Source organism: Salvelinus alpinus, chromosome 17, assembly GCF_045679555.1.
Source record: "Salvelinus alpinus chromosome 17, SLU_Salpinus.1, whole genome shotgun sequence".
Lineage (NCBI taxonomy): Eukaryota > Metazoa > Chordata > Actinopteri > Salmoniformes > Salmonidae > Salvelinus > Salvelinus alpinus.
The window spans coordinates 15,681,315-15,704,282 of NC_092102.1; the positions used below are offsets into that span (position 1 = coordinate 15,681,315).

At 41.2% G+C, this 22,968-nt stretch overlaps 1 protein-coding gene across 4 annotated transcripts; it reads left to right on the forward strand.

Annotated features, from left to right (window-relative positions):
- The first annotated feature begins 1,952 nt into the window (after positions 1-1,952).
- LOC139542262 (coatomer subunit zeta-1-like) lies at positions 1,953-12,059 on the forward strand. Of its 4 annotated transcripts, none has more exons than XM_071347475.1 (9): positions 1,953-2,103; positions 4,158-4,226; positions 5,860-5,941; positions 6,845-6,936; positions 7,064-7,119; positions 7,209-7,286; positions 8,377-8,428; positions 9,322-9,360; positions 11,479-12,059. In XM_071347475.1, exons 1-9 carry the CDS (start codon positions 2,086-2,088, stop codon positions 11,524-11,526), a joined length of 534 nt encoding a protein of 177 aa, XP_071203576.1. In that variant the 5' UTR covers positions 1,953-2,085; the 3' UTR covers positions 11,527-12,059. The 4 variants fall into 4 exon arrangements, with proteins under 4 accessions (XP_071203576.1, XP_071203579.1, XP_071203577.1 ...); XM_071347476.1 differs by lacking the exon at positions 1,953-2,103 and adding an exon at positions 2,511-2,627; XM_071347478.1 differs by lacking the exon at positions 4,158-4,226 and having other exon boundaries at positions 1,984-2,103.
- Positions 12,060-22,968: the final 10,909 nt, after the last annotated feature.

Sequence of the window (22,968 nt, forward strand, 5' to 3'; positions counted from 1 at the left end):
AGGTTTGCTGTAATGATGAACATGATAGAACTACCAGATAAAGAGGTTATTTGTTACACCAGTAAATGCTGTTGTTCAATTTAGTCATATTGATTAAGCCGTTAAAAGTGTCTTGAGCATACTTCAGGAAGGGGCATACTGCCAAAGTGTTGCCTTTAGACTTTAGTGTCCACGTCTTGTGATTTTCCATCAGTTACATGAACATTTTTATCCTCTAGCTCAGGGTTTCCTAAACTCGGTCTTGGGGCCCCCAATGGCTGTACGTTTTGTTTCTTGCCCATGCATTACACAACTGATTCAAATAACCAACTCATTAACAAGCGTTGATTCTTTTAATCAGCTGTGTACTGTAGTGCTAGGGTAAAAACCAAAACGTGCACCCATGGCCCCAGGACAGAGTTTGAGAAATCCTGCTTTTGCTCACAATACAAAAAGTGTTTTATTTTATTTGACTATTTAAAACACATAAATATGTTACATCAGGAAACAGATACATATACCAAAATTGCTGCGTATTATATATACAAAAAGTCAAAAGACTTGTTTCCATTGTGGTCCTCTATTGGTAGGTAAGGGATGTTCATTATATACTTTATAAATCTAGTAGTATTTCGCTACACCTGCAATAACATCTGCTAAACACATGTATGTGACCAATAACATTTGATTTGGTTATGGAGGGAGGTCCTCTTTCCTCTCTATTGAATGGAAAACCCATTTGCCCATATTGTATAGAAGTAAATGATGAATACATTTAGGAATTAAACATGTAAAGTACTAACAGTCACTGTTGTCATGGTTATATTAAGAACAGGCTATACTGTAAAAACACAGGCATCAAGGATGAGAACAGAGGAATCTGTTAAAAATAAATGTTCTCATACTGCTATACTAAGTACAAGCAATGCCAACATGTGGCATGCCAACATTCTTCTGAGAAGCATTCAGGCTTTTGACTGTACAGTCAAGGCTGCATATTGTGTTTCCTCTCAGACATCAAGGGTCATTTCGAAATCTTTAGTGGTACAATTGTGAAAACCCATTGCTGCATTGCAAAATGTGTCGGTTAGCCACATAACTGTTGCAAGTGAATTTTTAGATAATATGATCATTTAATGCAGGCTATATAATATATAATATACATTTAGATTTATATTTGGAAAAATACATTCTATGACAAAAACAAATAACTTCAATGGCAATGTGTCTTTCCTGTGAAAACAATATTACACTCACAATACTCCTTGCAATAACAGACAGAATTGATGTTCATAACCAAAATGGAGGTTGACACGTAAACACTGATGCCATTCTGAATAGAGGGGAAACCCCATCACTAGTATGGGTTTCCAGATTGATACTTCCCAGAAGAAACAACCAGGGTAATTAGGTTGGTTTAATGTGGGATGATTCTTTAAAAAAAACTTTTTCATATAACATGACTGAGTATACTCAGACACACAATAGGAATCAAAGGGGAGAACAGATGAGCTGAAGCCAGAGAGGAATACAGTTGGCCTACCTTCATTACTGTAGGCCTACCATGTAGGTTATACTGTATTATGCTGTAATGTAAAAACCTAAGGTTTGCAGTGGTGGAGTTGAAGCGCATGTCCTTTGGTCAAAGAAATCTAACTGACTTGAAACTTTTATAATACCCACAGAGCAAGCTAGTGGTATACCACCACCCCTGCTTGCTGGAAATGTTACTGCCCAACTGCACAGTCCCTCCCTAACGTTGTCTTAATTAGTACTGTCAGCTCCTCCAACCACAAATGTTGGCCCCTGGCCCTCACAATTAAATCCTGCATAATGAATGATATGAGCATGTAACCCAATTGTATAATTTATAGTAACAGAAACATTACATTCAAAGTTTATTCACTCAAGTATTTGCACCTTAATGGTCTGGACTGGTTGGCAAATGCCTTATACCTTTGTACTCTGTACTCAGTACAGAATGGACGGTGTCATATCGGGGTGTTATGACTGACGCGGAATATCATCCAATGGGAGATCACATAAATATTTAGCTAGGTTGCTAACAAGCTAAGAAGATTGCTAGCTAGGACCTATTGGAAGAAGATGGATACTGTAACGCTGGTAACGTTTGTTTTGAAAAATATAGTTTTTTTATGTTACATTCCTGATGTGACTTATTAAAGTCTAGTGACTTTGACCACGTCACGAGAGATAATGTGTTTGCTGCCTGTCGAGAAATTGGAAGATATTAGCTAGCTAACTCGCCGGATGTTTTAGCAAACTAGCTGATGTAGCATTTACAACAGTGTAACTAGCTAGCTAATCAGACGATACAGTATGTAAGTTCAGAAACTCTGTGGCTAAATCCTCTATCTCTGGTCACAGTGCTTAGTCAGCTTAGTAATGTAACATGTTTCCGTTAGCGAATGTCCTTATTTCTTGCGTCCTTACCTGCTATCATAGCTAGTTAGCTAACTAGTTGCTAATGTTAGCTAATTAGCTAGCTAACGATTGATGATGTGTAACATAGACAGAGCGAAAGAGGCGAGCGAGAGCCCAACTCCGGCAAAAATGTGCCTTCCCCAGCAGGGGGACATGTTTCGTTTTTTTCGCTTACATTCAAAGCGATGAGTTTTTGTCTGGAGGTCAGTGTCTAATTTGGTCAACAAAAAATGTAATGGTTTATTTGTTCGAATATAAGTTTTGTAATGGTTTTTTACAAGTGTACTGATAAGTAGGGCGTGACATCCCACAACATCGGAGTTGTCTCGAGCTGGCTATTCTGACATGAGGCTGTTAGCATAGCATCTCTATCCATTGACGTCAACACTATATTAAAAATAATTAGTTTCCACCAATCCAAAAAGGAATAAGCGGGAGTTTGACAGCCCGCTGTGCAGCTTTGTGGACAACTACTCCATTGTTTGGAAGGAGAGACAACGATATCGTCAGTACATCCATAATCTTTGCCTTAAAGCAGGGATTTGGAAACTCCAGTTCTCAGGGGCCGGCGTGGTGTCGCACCCCTCCCAGCAAACACAGCTGATTTAAACTAATTGCATTCTAAACTGGAGATCATGATTATTGGAGTGAGGTGTGTTAGCGAAAGTGACACAAATCAGGCGCCTAGGACCCCATAGAGAATGATAGAGGCCTCTAGTGGCCAACGCCATTGAGGGCTTCCACCATTTTAAAGACACATTTTGTTAATTTGAGTCTGTAATGCCCAGAGCACGCAGGACCCTCTACCAGCGAACAATGACCTGAAAACTTGAAAGAGTCATGATTATACAAGCCTCTCGTTCAGCATAGTGGGCTTATTGAAGCTGTCATTTGTGACGGAGACTTGTAAATGTGTGCTTTAAACAATGTACATTTGTTGATTGCTTGGCGTACAAATAAGAGTATTTCTTGATATATTTGAAACAATGTCTAGTTTTGGCGGAATGCATAGCTTGACTGCCGCGAGGGTGATAAGTAGCCTAACTACTCGCACTCAATTCTTCTGTTGCTTTGTCATTCGCTACATACTTCTAATTGCTGAAAATAAACTAACGTCCGTAGGCGTGGCGTAGCGTTTGTCCGGAGTAAGGAGTCTGGGTAGCCAGGCCTGGTGATAAGCACAATCGAAAGCGAACTGCAACCCCCCCCCCAAACGATACGCGTTTGAATTTGTTGAGCAGAGGCTGTGTATGTTTTGGTTCTACAAAGCTGTGTCCATCCTAACATTCAATAATCAATGAATTGCAGTCATTCTTGCACCATGCGATGAAATATCAATTCTAAACATGTCTATTTTCCTGCACGCATATGACAGACTGTTTGTGAATTGAGCACGTCTCTGAAGCTGCTGAGCCGGAGGAGCGTGTATTATTCCTGCTGTAGTACTCATTGCAGCCAGCACTATCAGGTCAAACAAACGACTAAAATGAAAAACGAAATGACTCGAGTCATTAAAATGAATTGTTCAAAAATAAATAATAGTTTGCAACTCACTAATTCCTATGGGTTGTAGCCTCATTGGCGCTGCCCATGCTGTCACAGACGTTATAATGGCACAGATATAAAGATGAGTCCTCTATCTATCTGTGTGTGTAATTTATTTCGCCACAGAGGAAGAGTACGCCAATATTCCCCCTCACTGCTACTCATGTCTGTGTACATCTGTCTAACAGGAACCATCTTTGTACACTGTGAAAGCAGTCCTCATTCTGGATAATGATGGAGAGAGGCTCTATGCAAAAGTAAGACTTTGATGATTAGGTGTGTTATACTGGGCTTGAACAAAAGCCTGCACACTCAGTAATTCAGAACCGAAGTTGGCAAGCTCTGCTATGTAACTAATTCTGTCGTTATGCAATACCCAGCTGCATTAGTCTACCATTGGAAATGTACTAACACGGTCGATCCATATGAGTTCAATCACTTTTTGACAACATCCCTTTTGATTTAAACAAAACTTTCCATACATCTTTGCCCATGGAAGAAGTGGTCAGAAAGTGACTTGTTGGACATGAATGCCAAAACATTCAGGAGATAGGGGTGCTCAAAGTTTCCCATTTTGCATACCGCACCCTACCATGAGATATCCATGTCCATCACTGGAGAAGATACATATTTATGTCTGATATAATTTATAATCTTACAAAACAGGATCTTCAAACAATTTTATTTCATATATTTTTTATTGTTGAATAAAAATCGATTTCTTTAACCTTTTTAATGTAAATTATCTAATAATGTGTATACTCCAATTTTTCTTATCTTTTTTTCTTATTTGCATATATAGCTTATACCCTACTTTAAATCTTCAGAGGTTTTTGTGATGTGCCAGCCATCGGTTGAAACACAACATGCTCTTGAGTACAAGGTGGGTGTCATTTCAAACATAGGTCCATTCTATGAATTATATTTCTATCCCTTCAGACCAATGTCAACTTAAATGGTCATGTCTATTCTATTATCTATATTTCTATGATTTCAATAGGTATCCTTTGGAGGATTGACAGTATAATTTTAAACTAATAAAAAGCATGAGCTGGCACACACCCAGAGAAAAGTATTTAGTGTAGAGGTGCTGACTAATGGTGAATAAACTGTAAGCTATTAAAACCAGAAGAGCCGCACACTCTATATATAACCGCCCTGTAATTCATTGGGTAAAAAAACATTTCGGCATCACTGTGCCTTCTTCAGGGTGGCACAGTGATACCCAATAAATTACTGGGAGTTTATTTTTTATATATATATATATATATGGAGTATGGGACTTTAAAAAACATTTTTTATAGCTTCCAGTATAATTTAAAACCGGTATTCCCATTCAAGTCAACATTCTCTGATGTACTGCCGGTACCATTTTGAAAGTCTAAATTTCTATTTTATTATTTTAGGACACCCACCCTGTATTCGAGCATGTTGTGCCTCAACCGATGACGTGCACAAAAACCTCAGATGACGTAAAGTAGGGTCTAAGCTACAACATACGTGAATTGTTTGGTTTGTTGAGTTTACACGTTTTTAGATCATTTACGAAGAAAAAAGAAAAGATGACAAAATTATAAAACAGTTTGACAACCCTGTTTGTAAGCTTTTAAATGATATCAATCTCAACCGTTTATCTTTTCAAGACATGGATGTCCCATGGTATGGTGGGGTATGCACCTTTTTATCTCTTGAATGTTTTTGTATTCAGGTCCAAAAAGTCACATTCTGAGCATTTTCTACAATGGGCAAATATGTATGGAAGGTTTCATTCAAATCAAAAGGGGTGCTGTCAAAAAGTGATTGCATTCAAATGGATTTACCCAACAACCAAAAATATTTGTGGTATCGATCCCCTCATTCTGTTCATGCATTTTACTGCTTTATTGACAGTATTATGATGGCACCTACCCTTCAGTGAAGGAACAGAAAGCTTTTGAGAAGAACATCTTCAGCAAGACACACAGGACTGACAGTAAGAAATGCATTTGAATACACACACGCACGCAGACTAGTTATGTGTAGGTCAGTTTTGTTCACCTGCACCTGCCCATGCAATTGCTAATAACCCATCTGCAACCCCCGACTATTTTTGATAAAATGAAAATCTGAGGCCCGTACCCGACCCTAAACCACAAAAATATAGAAAATTGACAGTGGGTGCAGGATAAAAAAACAAAAACAATTACGCCTAATTTAGATCGCCTACCAAAATGTAGTAAATTATAAGCAGAAACATAGGCCTATTTGTTAGTCAACTTGTCTATACTTAGATACGCATCTCTTCTGTCGTTACTTGTTTCCCTAGAAGACTAAATGAATCCTTGGTCACCAGAAAATGTCATACAACGATTGAAGCATTCATTCTATCTAGTTGACTACGATTCGGTACATTTTTAGGGACCGGGAACGTTTTAAGAAGTTTAGGGACCAGGGAGAAAGTGCAGTAACTCTCTCTTATTGAATTAAACTCAGACATTGTCCTTTTTGCCTCAGTTGATCGCCGTTAACTTTTTCTGCCCAAATTCCCAAAAGCATTTGGCGCGTGAACAGTTAGTGTGTAAGCCTAAGCTTTACGGCCTAACACCAGATCAAAAAAATATTAAAGAAAAACCTCAATGTAGACTTTAGATATGAATTGCACAATAATTATACATTTATGGATTTTTAATGCAAAGTTTCAATTTTTTTCAACCCACACTCCACCCACATGCCCTTCATCCACGCAATATTTCATGACCCTAAACACACCAGCCTCGCGGATATAACCGCAGGGACTGCAGGTTATGAGTCAACTCGCACTTCACTAACACATGCACAGGTCATTGAATCGTGTTTTACCTCTTTGTCTCATTGTCATGTTTCTGTGCCTACTCAGGTGAGATCGCTCTTCTAGAGGGCCTCACAGTCGTCTACAAGAGCAACATTGATCTCTTCTTCTACGTTATTGGAAGCTCACATGAAAATGAGGTCATCATATTGGAAGGACGTGATTGGAAACAATTAATGCATTAATTGTATGTTTCATTTCAGTGCACTCTGCCATTCTCTAAATAACCTTTTTGGTGTGTTGGGTGTTTTTGTTTCCCTCCAACAGTTGATGCTAATGGCTGTTCTGAACTGTCTGTTTGACTCACTTAGCCAAATGTTGAGGTGAGATCTAAAGCTTATTAATTAAAGCACATATTTAGTCATCGGTCTTTAAAAGGCAAGCCTTGAAAATGATTTGTCTGTCTCTGTAGGAAGAATGTTGAGAGGAGAGCTCTACTTGAGAACATGGAAGGTCTCTTTCTAGCTGTGGATGAAATTGTGGATGGAGGGTGAGTTCTATATTTTATACATTGATAGTTGAGCCGTCCTCTTATCCAGAATGACTTTCATCTTAAGGTAGCTAGGTAAGACGACAACATGTCATAGTAAATACAACTTTTTCTCAGTAAAGCAGCTGTCAGTAAAATCAGTGCTAGTAAGACAAGTGTGGGCAGTGGCGTATTCATGGATGCCAAGGGTAGCCAGGCTTCCCCCAAAAATTGACCAGAAAGAAAAAATTCAGAGCAAATGAAACAGTGCCCCTCTGTGTAGGGCATCTATCTGACGCTGTCTGGTCCAAAAGAGTATGACGTTGTTGCTGCCCATAGCATTCAATGGAAGCCAGTTTGGATTTGGCGTCACTCCTATCGTCACTCCTATCAAATCGCGTCGAGAGCAAAACGTCTTTGACAGAAAAACCTGAATGGTTGCATCTCGTTGTGTTGTCCTCCAGTAGCTAGCTAGGTAAAATTGGCCCTTTCCTAAATTAGCCATGGATGGAGATAGACATTTGGACTTGTGGTTTTACTTTATTCTCCGTACTGGCCAATGATTGTAATGGCGATTCTGACCCAACCATTAATTCATACATTGTACCTCTGGCCTTTTAGTTGTCACTGTATTAGACTAATAAACATTGGTGATTTGATGATGTTGAAATGGTGCTGAAATAGTGGAGGCAGCTCCTGTTTTCTTTGCGACTTGCGGTAACTCTCCGTGGTTCTAAATCCATAGTTGTTTAGTGGTGCGAGTATGTCGGAAACGTTAACTTGCTTGACCATGCTGTAGGTCATGTAACTGTTACATGCAATATGCTTTGTGGACTCCACCGGACAGAGGTTGCTCTCTGGTTTTGTGATGAAACAAAGGTGTGGTTGAAATTATTCTGCCGCTGTGTCTTCTTATTGTCTCTGCCTTTATATCACAGTGGCAAGACATATGAACTAACAGGTTACGCAATTATCACAACACATGTGTTGAAATATGCCTTTATTTCTGGCTTCCCCCAGTGATTATTATTTTTTATTATTTTTTATTTACCCACCCACTGTCCTTGCAGTGTGTGAGTGATAACAAGCTTTCCCCTGCTGTCTCCTACAGCGTGATTCTGGAGAGTGATCCTCAGCAAGTGGTCCACCGCGTAGCTCTAAGGGTAAGTAAAGGTCTCTCTCCTCCCCTCCCATCCTCCCCCTAGAAAGTACTCTTCACTCAACCTAGTGGACCTTAATGGAAAGTGTTCTGAGTATTGGTGCTGTTGTGTGACCAGGAGCTAAGAACACCTGCCAAATGCGGGTAGATTTTTGTCATTGGTGGAAAATGTGTCTATTTCACCAGCCACTGTTGGTGGGTGGTCACGCCTCCACAGTGTGAGCATTTCACTATCATTAGTGAATAAAAGTCAAGTGTGATCACATTTATAGTCAAATAAATGCTGCAGTAGATGTTTTCAAAGTATTTCTGCCATTTTTGTATCATAGCTGGTAAATTAATCTTACAAAATCAAAGAACTACGAATCCTATATAGCCTATCACACCTTGCGCTGAAACACTGCCTGGCTGGGGGTTGTGCGCAGGTGAAACTAAAGTTTACTGAAGTGAGACTTTATGCTTGTTTCTTGGCTGTTTACATGGTTTTGTAACAAGCTAGGTTGTTTTTCTATGTTTTGAGTTTCAACTGTTAGGGAAGAGAAGATGACACGGCTACTAGTCAGATTAAATCTCACGGGCACAAACATGACTCCAGTCGTGCAACCACGGCAACCTCCCGCCCTTAAAGGGGCAGGTGACATTTTTGTCTCATCTGTGATATTTTGGTTAAAAGACTGAGATGACAAAAAATTACAACTATTCAATATACCAGATTATTTACGTTTTACTAGTAATGCTCATCTGTTTTGTTGGTGTAATTTTAGGGCCTTTTTTTTGGGGGGGACTTGTAAAAAATCTGAATGGCTGGTAGATTCTTTTTTTAAATCTACCACAGCGGCTGGTGGACCAAAATGTTATTGTTATGCCCTGAAGGCCACTATGTGTTCTCTCCTACAGGGGGAAGATGTGCCTTACTCAGAGCAGACTGTTACCCAGGTGAGGAAAAACAGCCCTAATTACCTCGTTCATCTCAACATACTACACTGCTCAGTGTGGAATATGCTCCATTGCATTATTGACTTTCCACTCTCCTGAGACTTAGGGTGTGTCCCAAATGGCACCCTATTCCCTATGTAGTCCACTACTTTTGACCAGGGCCCATAGGATTCTGGTCGAAGTTAGTTCACTATATAGGGAATAGGGTGCCATTTTGGACAGAACCTTAGAGCTGTGCCAAATGTCCTCGCTTGGGAATCCAGACTGAATCACGCTACATTTCACCTCTCTTGTTTTAGTGACAGTGGAGTGAAACAAAAACTGAAACGGAGCTGAATTGAGTCTAGATTTCCAGGCTACCAATGTCCCTCTCTCCTCTACATGATGGTGATCCGCATACTTCACCATCTCCAATCCTACCGTGTTGCTTTCACACAATTGGAAATGATTGGCTGATGGTATGGTAGCCAGTGGTGGTTTCCATTGTGTGTGCACACGCCTGTGTGCGTCTGCGCTTAGCTCCTCTCCTGATTAATGTTCTCATTTAAGAGGCCTGTGACAGGCTGCCATCCTGCCATCCCTTCCCTCTCTCTCTCTCTCCATCCCTTCTCTCTTTCTCTCTGTCTACTGATTAATGGCTGGCTGTCTTCCTCATGCTTTATGGTTCTGGTTCTCCTTTCCTTCAACGAATTAAGATGATTAATTAATTCCTGCATATTTTCCTTTACTGGCATTACTCATCTTCCTCATCTAGCCTTTTGTTAAACTTTTTGTTGAGGTCAATTTAATGATTGCATTTTTATGTGAATCATATGGTCTCCCTCCATTTCCTTAAAATGGTCAATTGGTCTTCTAAACCAAGGTGGATGAGATTAGATTCAATCGGTGGATTACATTCATTTGTTTTGATAGGGAAAGTCTTTCGTTTTGAAGTGCAATAAAAAAAAAATGGAAGTCAAAATTGTAGGGATGTAACGATTCCCCGATACGCGTCGGTCCCCAGTTCAAAAGTTTAAGATACGAGTGCATCGCTCCGCAGGAGCCCAAACTGATCCAAATGAAGCATGCATCGGTAAGAAAACCGAATGAAACATTACGAATAGCCTGTTCACTAAAGTTTGTTCACTTATATATTTTTTCTGCCTTATTGGGAAAATACCTATAATCTATTGTGACTGAATTGCTGCGTCCTCTTGTTCAGCCTATTAAACTTTTTTGCATGTAATTGCGATTGAAATTGATCAACAAGTCACCAACGAGGGTTAGGTCTACCCTATCCCTGTTCTAATATTCGTTGGCTACATCTGCGTGACACCTTAAGCATTCTGATGTTTGTAAAATGGCTTTCGCAATATTAAATCATAGGCTTTATTAATTGAGGGACAACAAATGTAATTTGCTGGGTCATTGTTACCAAAATGCGCTGTAGAAAATTGTGTTTTACTGGTGGAGCTGTGTATGCTACGAATTGAACACTCATATTGCTGATTGCACATCCTAACTGCTGATTGGGGCTTTTCGATTGCCAGGTTCACTGTACAAAATCTTTTTGGTAGTTGTGCTTTCAACAGTCAGTGCATTTACATGGACAGGGTAATGGTGTGATGTCATAACAAGACCAGTAATCAGTTTTGTTGGGCCTCACTGGTCTGAACTCGAGACGAGAGCAGCTTTCCTCCGTAAGGTTCCAACTGTCAAAACCATTCGCTTTTGAGATGAGGGTGAATTCCAAAACTGTGTTTTAGTCATTTCTAAAGAGTAACATGTCTATTTATATCTCAACATTTTAATCTGCTATATGACAACTTAATCAGTGGGTGATGAGGATTTCAGATTAAAAGTGGGGGGACAAAAACATAAATTGCCCCTCCTATGGCTCAGCTCAAACACTACATCACACACAATCAAATCGTTTTGAGTAAACGTATTGCTCCTGTATCGTATCGGAGCCCATGTATCTAGATGCATATCGAATCGTGCTTGTAAGGAGAGATGCATGCCCTCATAAAATGGATGTCGTTAACGAAAGCTGGATGCTTATTACACAAACAGGTTTGTTTGTATGTTTACTTGTGTTGGTATGATCTGTTTTATAAGGCCAGTTTTTTTCATCTACAGGTGCTGCAGTCTGCCAAGGAACAGATCAAATGGTCTCTGCTACGATAGAACCTGTCGACTCCCCTCATTTAACACTGTACCACCATTACCCATGGCTCCTCTCTCTGTGACGCCATCTCTTCCCCTGTGCTCGTTACTCACCATTCCTTCAATCAGGACTGATGAGAGGATGATCACTCAGCCAATCAGACACTGCCAGGGGAAGGGATATCTGAGTTTTGTCTGTCTGAATCAATCATTTCTATCATGTGTGTGTCTTTACTGTAAAGGTGTATTCTTCTGATATCTAGTTCTAACGCTAGCTATGAGAGATATTGGATGGTAGCGTGTCCATACATTCCAGTGGTTTGGTTCGTGTTTTCTTCCACAGTTCCTTACCACTTCCGTTGACCGCTTCATGCCCCTCATCTCTGATAACATTACATGGGTTAGTACAGACCATAGAAATAACTCCTTTCAAATTCTATGGTCCAGACATATGGTCCGATCAGGCAACATCGTTGTTCGTCACTATGTGCTCTTCGGAATACTTTATGAACTTCAGTCATTTAAATCTTTTGAATAAAAAACATTTATAGACACTGAAGCTTCGACTATTTTGATATTGTGTGGTTGGTTATGTTCTTGGTCGCCCTATTGATCTTGTCACACATTGAAATATGTTAATGTGAGGTTTTTATAAATGAAAACTGGTAGACTATGCTCCATTACGCTCATACATACATACATACACCACGGCTGTCAGCCAATCAGCATTCAGGGCTCGAACCCCCCAGTTTATAATGCCCTGTAGATTATGTGGAATTTCAGTCCACTTGAATCATGTACTGTCTCAGTGGCAACATTCCCATGTCAGACTATGTATTTCCAGAGAACTTGGCTGGCCAAACAGGGAGAGACTCACAGCTAAAGCAAGGGCTCCATCTCCTGGTTGATGCATCAAAACCCATTGCTGAGGTAAATTATTTTGATGTAACTAAGTGCGTCTTTATTGAGACACTTTCAGTTAACGTTATGTGTTTAGGTGCTGATGAATCATGTCTTACATGTTTTTACCTTGAGTTACCTTGATTTCCCTTGGTAATCTCACTACACATCCAATCCAAATTGAGCAATAGAGAGATAAATTGAAGCATGCAATTCATCTTTTTTTTTTGTAGAGCCCCCCCACCACCACCACATTCATTTTAAATCAATTGAAAGATGCCCTCCAGAGAAATGGGTGCAGAATCAGGCACTATATCACGTTGTTTTAGTGTCTGCATTCCTCCAGCACTGCTGGGTTGTGTTCATAAGGGCACGCAAATTAAAATGTTGTTTAACTTTTCGGAATGGAAATCGATATTAAGAAGTCCAGATGGTCCCTCCCTGTTTGTCTGTTTGGTGCCTATTGCCCCTAGTGTAGTTACACACATTCTCAATCTGACTTCTATAAGGTATTTGATGCAAACTGAGATGTGTACCATGTTCCATAACTGGTCTACCATTTATTAATTTGAACCGTATTGGATCAGTATATCATCAGTATGATAATACAATGGCTTTAGTATAATATATATATATTTTTTAAGGCTTGTGAATGTTATAGATTTTCCCTCGGTGTCTTGAATGTACTCACACAGCCTGTTTTAAGTTGACAACCCCAGCATGTACAGACCCATCTCTAGGACAGAGAGCATGTACTGCTAATTGACAATGGATGGATGAGGTTGCTGTTCACCTGGGGCTCCCTTCTCTTTTCTATTCCCTCTATCCTTAATGAGAATTTGGCTCGGATATCAAAGGCGGAAAGAGATGAAGGGAGTGTTCAATTAATGTCCAGTCAGATCAGAGGAGTTTGATAACACCGACACTCACAGTCTTGTTAAGGTAGAACCAAAGCACCCTTTCTTAGCAAGTTTGTGTTTCATAGAACAACAGGCCTCAAACCTGCTAGTGAGGTCTTATAAGCCTTGACCTAGACATGATTGTCCTTTTTCTTAAGATGTTTGCTTATTCGACCTGCTCAGACACAATGCCGCTGTTTTTGTCCATCAAATACAAGGCTCGAGCCCACCACACACCCCTGGCTGTTTTACAGCGTGTTATGTACAGCGTGTCAACCGTGGCGTTTCTGACTATTATACTCATTCCTGTATAATTAATATAAATTACCTCTACGGCGTTTTACGATGAAAGATAATTATCTGATGAAAGATAGCCGTTGACTGCCCCAAGGTGCTGCCAGCCCTCCCGCCGGTGGAATATCTAGTTGGAATTGAAGGGACGGCAGGACACACACACACACAGTGACTGGGACATATAGAACATCTAGATGACAACTACGTGAGTGAATGGCAATACAGGAACTACAAATGTGTGTTTTGTGCGTGCGGGATCCATTTGAACTGTTTCCCTCCGTCCTCTGCTGGGTGAGGACACGGTGAGATGAATCGAAGCACCTACGGCAGTGCTGCTGTCTAGATCTGCTGCTGTCTAACCATGTCCTCTTTAACCTTCACATCTCCTGATTCCCCTCCCGTGAAACCACACACTGACTGAGACATGTGCTATAGGTTGACCTTCAGTATCAGCAAACTGGTTTGATATTGGAGTGAATAAATAGCATGGTACCAGTGATGGTAACACATCTGTCAGTCATGGCATCCTTTTATCCACTTAAAGAGTGGTGGACTTACTAGCAACACAATAGAGGATCTGACTAGAGGCCCGACAGTGGGTCCGTAGGTCAAAGCCCATAACTGTTTCATTACCCACACTTCCTCTTCATCGATCACTGGTATACACCAATGCTCAAACATCCACTCAGCTGCTACTGCAGCGTCCACAATGTGATCATTCAGAAGACATCGTTTTTTTTTTTTATCGTAGGAAAGACTGACGCGTCACACAAACCAAACATTTGCATCCCTATTTGTCTGCCTTCAACAGAATAATGTAGAAAAATAGAGAGTCATGAGCTGCATTTACTCAATTTAAACCAATCAGAAAATCATTTATTGGCACAGACTGTGTGAACGAGAGCTATAAAGGCTTGTGTATGCATGCGCGCATTCGTGTGTGTGTGTGTGTGTGGTGTGTGTGTGTGTGTGTGTGTGTGTATGGAGGGGAGCTGGGACTGAAAGCATGGATGGAGGAGGGGTAGTAAAGGGGTCTAGGGCTGGTCTCCTCTTCTCAACAGCATCACTACAGTATGGCATGCTTTATGGCTCTGGTCGCCATGGTGGCCCTCAGAGGGGCTGTTTATGGATTCCCATAGAATAGAAAATCATTGCTGCTTTGCTCTGTGGAGTAGCCGGCCAAAAACAACAACACCATCAGAGCACAGACCACAGCACTTTCTCTCTGCCCTGGCCCCCTCAGCCATAACTCAGCACACAGTCTGCTTTTGCGAGAGAAAACAATTATTGTATTAATATCAATGACATAAGCTGACGATAAATCACTGATGCAAATGTTTAATTCCGTGTTGATGTATGATAAAAAAAATGTCACAAGGACCGTAGCTGGTTTATTAGCTGCTGTTGATCCTTTCGGTGGGAAAGTTACATAGGTTTGTTAGGATAACGCTTTTTTCCCCCATCATTGAATAACTTTGCTTTTACACTAAGCTATTTATCCATCCTTCATCATGTTTCATTTGCTTCTCAAACTTGGTCATATAAATATTCCAACACTTTGATAGGTTAATGGCGTGCATTATCCAGGGTGTAGTAAATGGAAAAAATACTCCAACTTGGCTTGTCTTCTCCATCTTTGTCCTACCATTCCTCTATGCCTTTTGCAGTTCCTATGCCTTCAGCAGTTTACTTTTGGCAAAATGTTTTTCCTTGTTCCTCACTGAAAGTCTGTTCTCATTTAATTTTTTTATAGTATGTTATGTCCTAACACATGTGAAAAGTGTCATACGTGATGTGAACCCTCAGATGTCATTCCGCACAAGGCTGTTGATGTGGGAAGAGGAGCTGGTAGTTTATCTCTGTCTCTCGCTCTCTCTCTCTCTTTGTGATTTAGAAGCATAATGAAATCCCTTCAGATCCAGGCCTCTGTCTTGCTGTGCTGTAGTACCCAGACAACAACCGCTCTTCATTTGGACCCGCTGACTGCAGACTGCTGCAGAGAGCTGGAGGAGGGACCACATCTGGTCAGCCAGAGGCCTCTCTGAGCAGAGCATGCAGCTCACAGCCCCTGACCCCTAGACCCGGGGCAGTCTGCCTCCAGCCAGTCAGTCCCACTGTCTGCCCTCATGCCTCCAGCTTGTCCCAGCTTGTCTGCCCACTGATATTGCTGTTTCATGGCTATCAGAGCCAGAGGTGAGTGTTATTATGAAACAGTCAACCTACAGTTTGGACTGGAGGAGTTGGGTAGTGATGCAAAGAGAGGGTGAAAAAATAATTCCCATAACTCATTTTCACTGCAGACATCAGACATACAGCCGTCTGTGGTGGCAGTAAAGGTTTATGGGTATTTTTCCTGGTGTTATCCAACTCCAGTACCATCCCTCGGGGGGGGGGGGCACACACATATGTTTCTCCTCTTTTGTGGCTGTGTTTAGTCTTGTTTTTGTCACATTCCTCTGTCTGCCCTCTCTATGCTCTTTAAGTTTTTTAAACAGTATGTTTTGGATGTGACTTTGAACATGGCGTGGCTAAAGAATGAGAGGGAGAAAACAAGCGTTTTATTCTGTGGCATACCGCTGTAGCCTTCAGTTCACCCACCCCTTCTCCCTCCCCTCCTCCCTCTGTCATCTATTCTTTCTCTCTCTCACTTTCTCCCCTCTCTTCCTCCCTCCCCACGGATTCCCCAACCACACCACAACCCCGTTAACAGACATACCCTTGACAGATTTACCGCCGCCGTCTTTCCATTGGCCGCCGGCGCGACGTGTGATTTAGTGCCTTGTCCTGATTGGCCCAGGCGTGACAGGGCAATTTATGGCCGTGCTGTGATTTGATGCCAGCTGCCTTTGAAGTGAGTTACAGCTCTGCCGCTTATAGGACACAGAAACAGTGTCAGGTTTCAGTCATAAAATCTTATCCCTGAAGGGAGGTGGTGCTGCCTGCTGGATAACACTGCTGGGCTGTCTGATGTCACCATAGGGGAGGAGAGACCCAAACACTAGCCTACTAGTAGAGAGTCGCAGAGAGAAAGACGGATAGTAGGAGAGACCCACTACTACTAGAAAGAGTCACACAGAGAAAGAGGCCAATATAAGAGGCAGCCCGAGTCACACACAACTGCTCCACCATCATCATTGAATTGTGTGTGTCCTGTCTGTCTGTCTGTCTGTAGCAACTTCATCAGATATTTATTTCTCCAACAGTAGACAGGTATCATAAGGATCAGTAACTGCCTCCTCAACCATCCACCCATCTTACCCCGTCCCATACATCCTGTAATCAACGAGGCAGAATTATATCACTTATTATATATCAAAACCTATAATAAGACTTAAAGTGGCAAACTAAATCACTCTCGCATAGCTGATCAATAGAAGCAAACTGCCAGTCATTTTGAATCCCTGTCTATCTGCCCACTGGTACAGTATCTCCTATCAGCGATAAATACAGTTTGCACGCTACACATAATCTATCTACCGCCTAGCTATGTTTCCATCAGCCAGACATAAGGTGACGATAAATCCCTGATGCAAATGTTTAATTCCGTGTTGATGTATGATTAAAAAATGTCACAAGGACCGTAGCTGGTTTATTAGCTGCTGTTGATCCTTTCGGTGGGAAAGTTACATAGGTTTGTTAGGATAACACTTTTCATCATTGAATAACTTTTGCTTTTACACTAAGCTATTTATCCATCCTTCATCATGTTTCATGTGCTTCTCAAACTGTGTCATATAAATATTCCAGCACCTTGATAGGTTAATGACATGCATTATCCAGGGTGTAGTAAATGGAAAAAATACTCCAACTTGGCTTGTCTTCTCCATCTTTGTCCTACCATTGCCCTGTGCCTTTTGCAGTTCCTATGCCTTCATTCTATCCCGTGGAGGTCCAAAAGAACCCATGGCCTGTATTCATGAAACGCCTCACAGTAGGAGTGCTGATCTAGGATCAGGTCCCACCCATCTCTCCGACTCTAATCTTTTTTTGTATCTTTTTTAAAATATTAAAACATACAATCTACCTGCAGTGAAGCCACTCAACATTTACATTACATTCAGTCATCTAATCGTCTCCCGTCCAGAGCGACCCACAGGTGCAACCAGGGTCAAGTGCCCCGCCCAAGGGCACGTCGCCAGATCTCCCACCAAGCCAAAACGGGGTCCAGAACCAGTGGCTTCATCTAATTCATTATGATCCAAAAGACAAAACTGATCCTGGATCAGCACTCAATACTCTGAGACGCTTTATAATATTAATAATAATAATAAATAAAGTTAATCCAAATAATGAATATGAGCCCAGAGTGCACTTTTGTACCGGCAGTGACCCGTGAATATCTCTAAGGGTAAATGGTAAGGCCGACCCTGTCTATCAAACCCCAGGGATTCATGCATCATTCACCTGATATCAGATCCCTCCTCACTCCTTCACCTGACACTTACAGTTTAGGTTGGTCTGCTCAAGTGGAAAATTGCTGGAAAATAGAAAGAGAGGGAGAGAGAGAGCGTGAGTGAGAGAGAAAGAAGACCTGGACAACTGCAATGTAATTGCATAATTCCTTGAGAGAGAGAGACCGGGATATGAACTTGCTTAGCTCGAGGTTAGTACATGGCAGACGCAGACTCACTGTTGCTGTGCTGTGTTAAAGAGAGAAAACAGGTTCTGCATCTAAACAGCATGGCTCCTCACTTCTATGAACTCATGACTGACATTTTGACCACAGATGGGCAAAAGATACGTCTAAGTATCTTGTTACAAATACAAAATATCCGACAGATCAATGTCTCAAGATAAAATAAGAGACACTTGCCAAGTATTGTATCGAGATAAAATACAAGAGGCTTTTGCAAGCAAAGTATTGAATCTACATAAAATATATATTGTTGTTGCTATTTTCATTCAAAATACAAAATATATAAAAGTAGATGCTTTAACTACAACAACATTCTCAGTAATGTTTAAAAAAATTTTTTTTATTATTATTGCTATGACTGTGATGTGTTTTTTGTTGATCGACCTTAGTTGAATGCACTGACTGTAAGTCGATATGGATAAGCGTGTCTTCTAATCAACCAAAATGTGAATGTAAAAATGAACAATTGCAAAGCACACTGGGTATTATTATTGTCCTTGTTTTGGGGGCAGAGTTCATTAGAATAATACCCAGCATGCTTGCAAGTGTTCATTTAGAATTTTTTTTACATTTACATTTTTGACACTCATTACACCATAGTGCCATCAGACTTCTGATTCCAATGCAGGGTGAGCTGCTATACATTTTTTTTTTTAAATACAGGTCTCGAAAGTATCTTGATACAAATTAAATTGGATTGTATTTCAGGCCGGTGAAATAAAAATTACTCAAAAGTAATTGAAATACGTATTTCAAATACATGTAACAGAAATACTGCCCATCTCTGATTATGACAAGACAGCCTAATCATATCAAAGGTGTATAATAGTTATCAAGTGAGCATTAAAAAAAATATATGTTGCCACAATGTGTAAGGTAAAGCTCTAAACCTTTTTAATGTGCTGTTTTTGATCGCTCCCATCCGCCTCGTTGGGTTAATATGCCATGATTGTATCATATCTCCATGCGCATCGATTTCAGAAATGACTAAGTATGTCATACAGGTTGATTACAAACAGGGCTGGAATATTGCTTTAATAAATCCTCCACATGACTTCAGTGTGTCAGAGCAGAGCAGTCAAGTGATCAGACAGTCTCTCACACCAGGGTTGTGTCTCAAATGGTACTCTATTCCATATATAGAGCCTGGTCAAAAGTAGTGCACTAAATAGGGAATCGGGTGTCTTTTGGGATCAGCCCAGAAGTCACACTGCTACAGCTGAGCCTAGAAGTTGAGCCTTGAAGAAGCCTTGTTAAAATTCTCCTCTATGGTGAGCACAGATTAAGGAGACTCATATTTCATGTGCAGCATATCTATGACCTGTACTATATATATATTTTTTTAACTTTCTCTAACCTACTTCTTGGTCCTGACTCCTGACTTATGACATACTGTTGCTGTAACAGATTCACAGCAACAGTAATCTGTTACTTTTGCTGTAACAGATTCACCCTTGGTGAACTCAGAGTGACTAAATATGTGAAGGGCCTCTTTAGACAAGCAAAATATGTGAAGGGATTTTTTTATACCAGCAAAATATGTGAAGGGACTTTTTAGACCAGAAAAATATGTATTTAACTAGTCTTCCTGACTTGTGACATACTGAAATATAGCTAACAGGTTTAGGGCTGTATCCTGACTTAAGAGCCGGTGATTACATTTTTGCCCAAGTCTCCAAATGAATGATTTACACACAAGTCTGAGTATTGCCTGCTTATCTCAACTCTGAGTTGGGCCCTTGAGAGACTTTGGAGATCTCAGAGTGACTTACGTAAATAGAGACTAGTAGTGCAGACTACAGCGTGCTGGCTGGGTGGCAGTGACGCCCACCCATGATGTCTTGGCTCGATATTCCCTGAAGAGGGACCAGCCCCGCCGGCCTTGACGGGTCCCAACGAGCTGCAGATTAATGGGGTGGTGGTGGCGTGGGGCCACGGTGGGTTAATGTAGCTGTCTGTCCCAGCTAAACGCCTATGACTCTCTCCGGCCTCCTTCTGTCTGCAGGGGGCTGGGGTGGCAAACCACTCACTGAAGCACCCACCCATGGTGTCTTGGTTTGGAAAGAAAGGAGGGCTGGACTGGGCGCCGGCCCGGAAGTGGTGTCAATCCTATGCAGGGAATGTGAATGACTATTGAACCAATACAACACCAAATCTCCACTCTCTCAGCATGGGGGTGGACAGAAGGGGAAAACATGAAACTTTGTTCCAGTCTGTGAGTCTCATGGGTTAACACATGAATATGCATGATTTGGTGTGATAAACATGTAAGTAGGCCAATCGTGTGACTGTTTCATCATTCAAATCCCTAGTCACTCATCATATGCTCTGATGGTGACAACTTCTCTCCCAGACTTGATCAGATGGGACAGGAGTGTTGAGGAATGGGAATAATATGCTTCAGCTAATTAATCTTGAGTGTTACAAAAATGTCAAAAAGCAGCTTATCGGGTGGTAAACGAACTGTAAATTGGACCTTTTTTTACAGCTTTTGCTTATCGTCCCATATAAAATACATTCTATAGTATCACAGCCAGGGGACATTTTAGTATGCTTTTTTTATCAAGTGATTGCCTGTGCAAAATAGAGCTGCTTTCTATCTTTTTTTAGTAGGCAAAAGATACATCTAAAACAGTGGAGGCTGCTGAGGGGAAGACGGCTCATAATAATGTCTGGAAAGAAGCTAATGCAATGGCATCAAACACATGGAACCCATGTGTCTGATGTATTTGATACCATTCCACTAATTCCGCTCCAGCCATTACCACGAGCCTGTCCTCCCCAATTAAGGTGCCACCAACCTCCTGTGATCTAAGTCTTATTACGTTTTGGTAATTTTGCTGACGCTCTCATCACACCATAGTACCATCAGAAGTCTGATAGCAATGCAGGGTGAATGGGGGCAACAAAATTGTGAACTGCTGTAAAAAAAAAAAAATGGTACACAAATGTATCTTGTTACAAAAAACATTGGATTGTAGTTCAGGCCGGCAGTGAAATACAAATGACAAAATATTCCAAACGAATTGAAATACATATTTTACAGAATTACTGCCCGTCTCTGCATTTACCCATTAAACCAAATGAATACAACTATTTGGAAGCCATTTTGTCTATCACCCTTATGCAGTAAGTCATATAAGATGGCTGCCATTTTAAGGGTCCATTCTTGCTTTCCTTTTCCCAAGAGAGTACTTCATGCTCACTGATGTCTCGGGTCCTCAGAACAGCTCTTTTATGGGTCTATTATTCCTCTGTGTTATACTGTGTATAAGGATTCAGACCCTCATATATAATTAATTTCAGAATAATTGCATTCAGTATTTCAGTATATAATATTATTTTGGTGTTCATGAAAAAAATATTGTTTTCACAATTTCTTTATGCAGAACTGTTGGGATTTCAGAATTTATGGAAAATGCCTCCTGGTAATGGAAGTGTTTGGTATCTGTTTACTAATAGGCTGTCGTTTGAGAAGCTTTGGAAGATTGTGGTTTACCTTAGAAGCACATCATGATATAAACCATGCTTTACGACTTGGTACTCATTTATAAACCAATTGATCTATCACACTTTTAAGTGCCTAAACCTGAACTCTAGGTTTCAAGGGACAAGACCATTTCTGTATTAATATTTTGTCACTTGGTGGCCACACCGCCGGTATGTACTAGGTAGTAGTACCTGTGTGTGTGTGTGTGTAGAGGTGGTGTACAACGGGCGGTGGGGTTTGGAGTAACGAGGACGTGAACATTTAATGAAGTGTGCACACACGTTTAAAAGGAACACCTAGCTCTGTCTGTATGCTGGCTTAAATACCAGAGCTAATTAACACAGAGTTGGGCTGTCATGATGAATAGCAGGGAGGGCGCGCGCGCGCACACACTCTTCAGCAGCATTCACACAGAGCGGCTGTACCATTTATTAATCAAACATGAAATGAGGAGAGAGGAGGAAAGGCTCTTGGGTCGTGCACCTCGGGGAGAGGGAGATATTGTTGGGACAGAGGGTTTCAATCATATTGGCTGTGTGTGTGTGAGGTATTTGACCATAGACAGGAACCAAACCAGGGGTAAGTAAAGAGACCGAACCCTGGAAAAATACAAAATAACCACAGATATTTTTGTAACCTATAAACCTCTTACAATAACAGAGATATTGACAGATTTACATTTGGTTATAATTGTTCATTTTTCTTCAGACTATCCTTAGTGTGTAGGGCCCTAACAGAGCAATAGTAGCAGGAGAAGAGGGGCTTCTGTCAGGCCAGCCACGCCTCACTCGTCTTGCTGACTGGGTGATAATGGATAACAAAGCAGGCCTCAGTCTCTGCGTCCCAAACGGCGCCCTATTTCCAACATTGGTCAAAAGTAGTGCACTGACCCCATAGTGCGGTCTGTAGAATGATTTCAAACCTGGATGATTTCAACACTTTCTGAGATTATGGAGTGGTATCACCCCCTCTCTCACCTCACTTAAGGCAGTACAGTGTTAAGTGCTCTGGCCTGTGGGGACTGTAAATCAGGGGTGGAGAGGGAGCCGATGTCTCCCCAGGGGCAGAGCACACGCTCCCTGGCCTGCAGTCTCCAGTGTAGGCTGATCTAATCCAGCTCATCTTCCTGGAGGTTTAATTACAACGCCTGGTCAATTAGAGGGAGGATAGCTCCAATACAAAGGGGAGAGAGGTTTGGAGAGGAAGGGATGGCCCCAAACGAGAGGGGGAGAGGTATAGAAGGG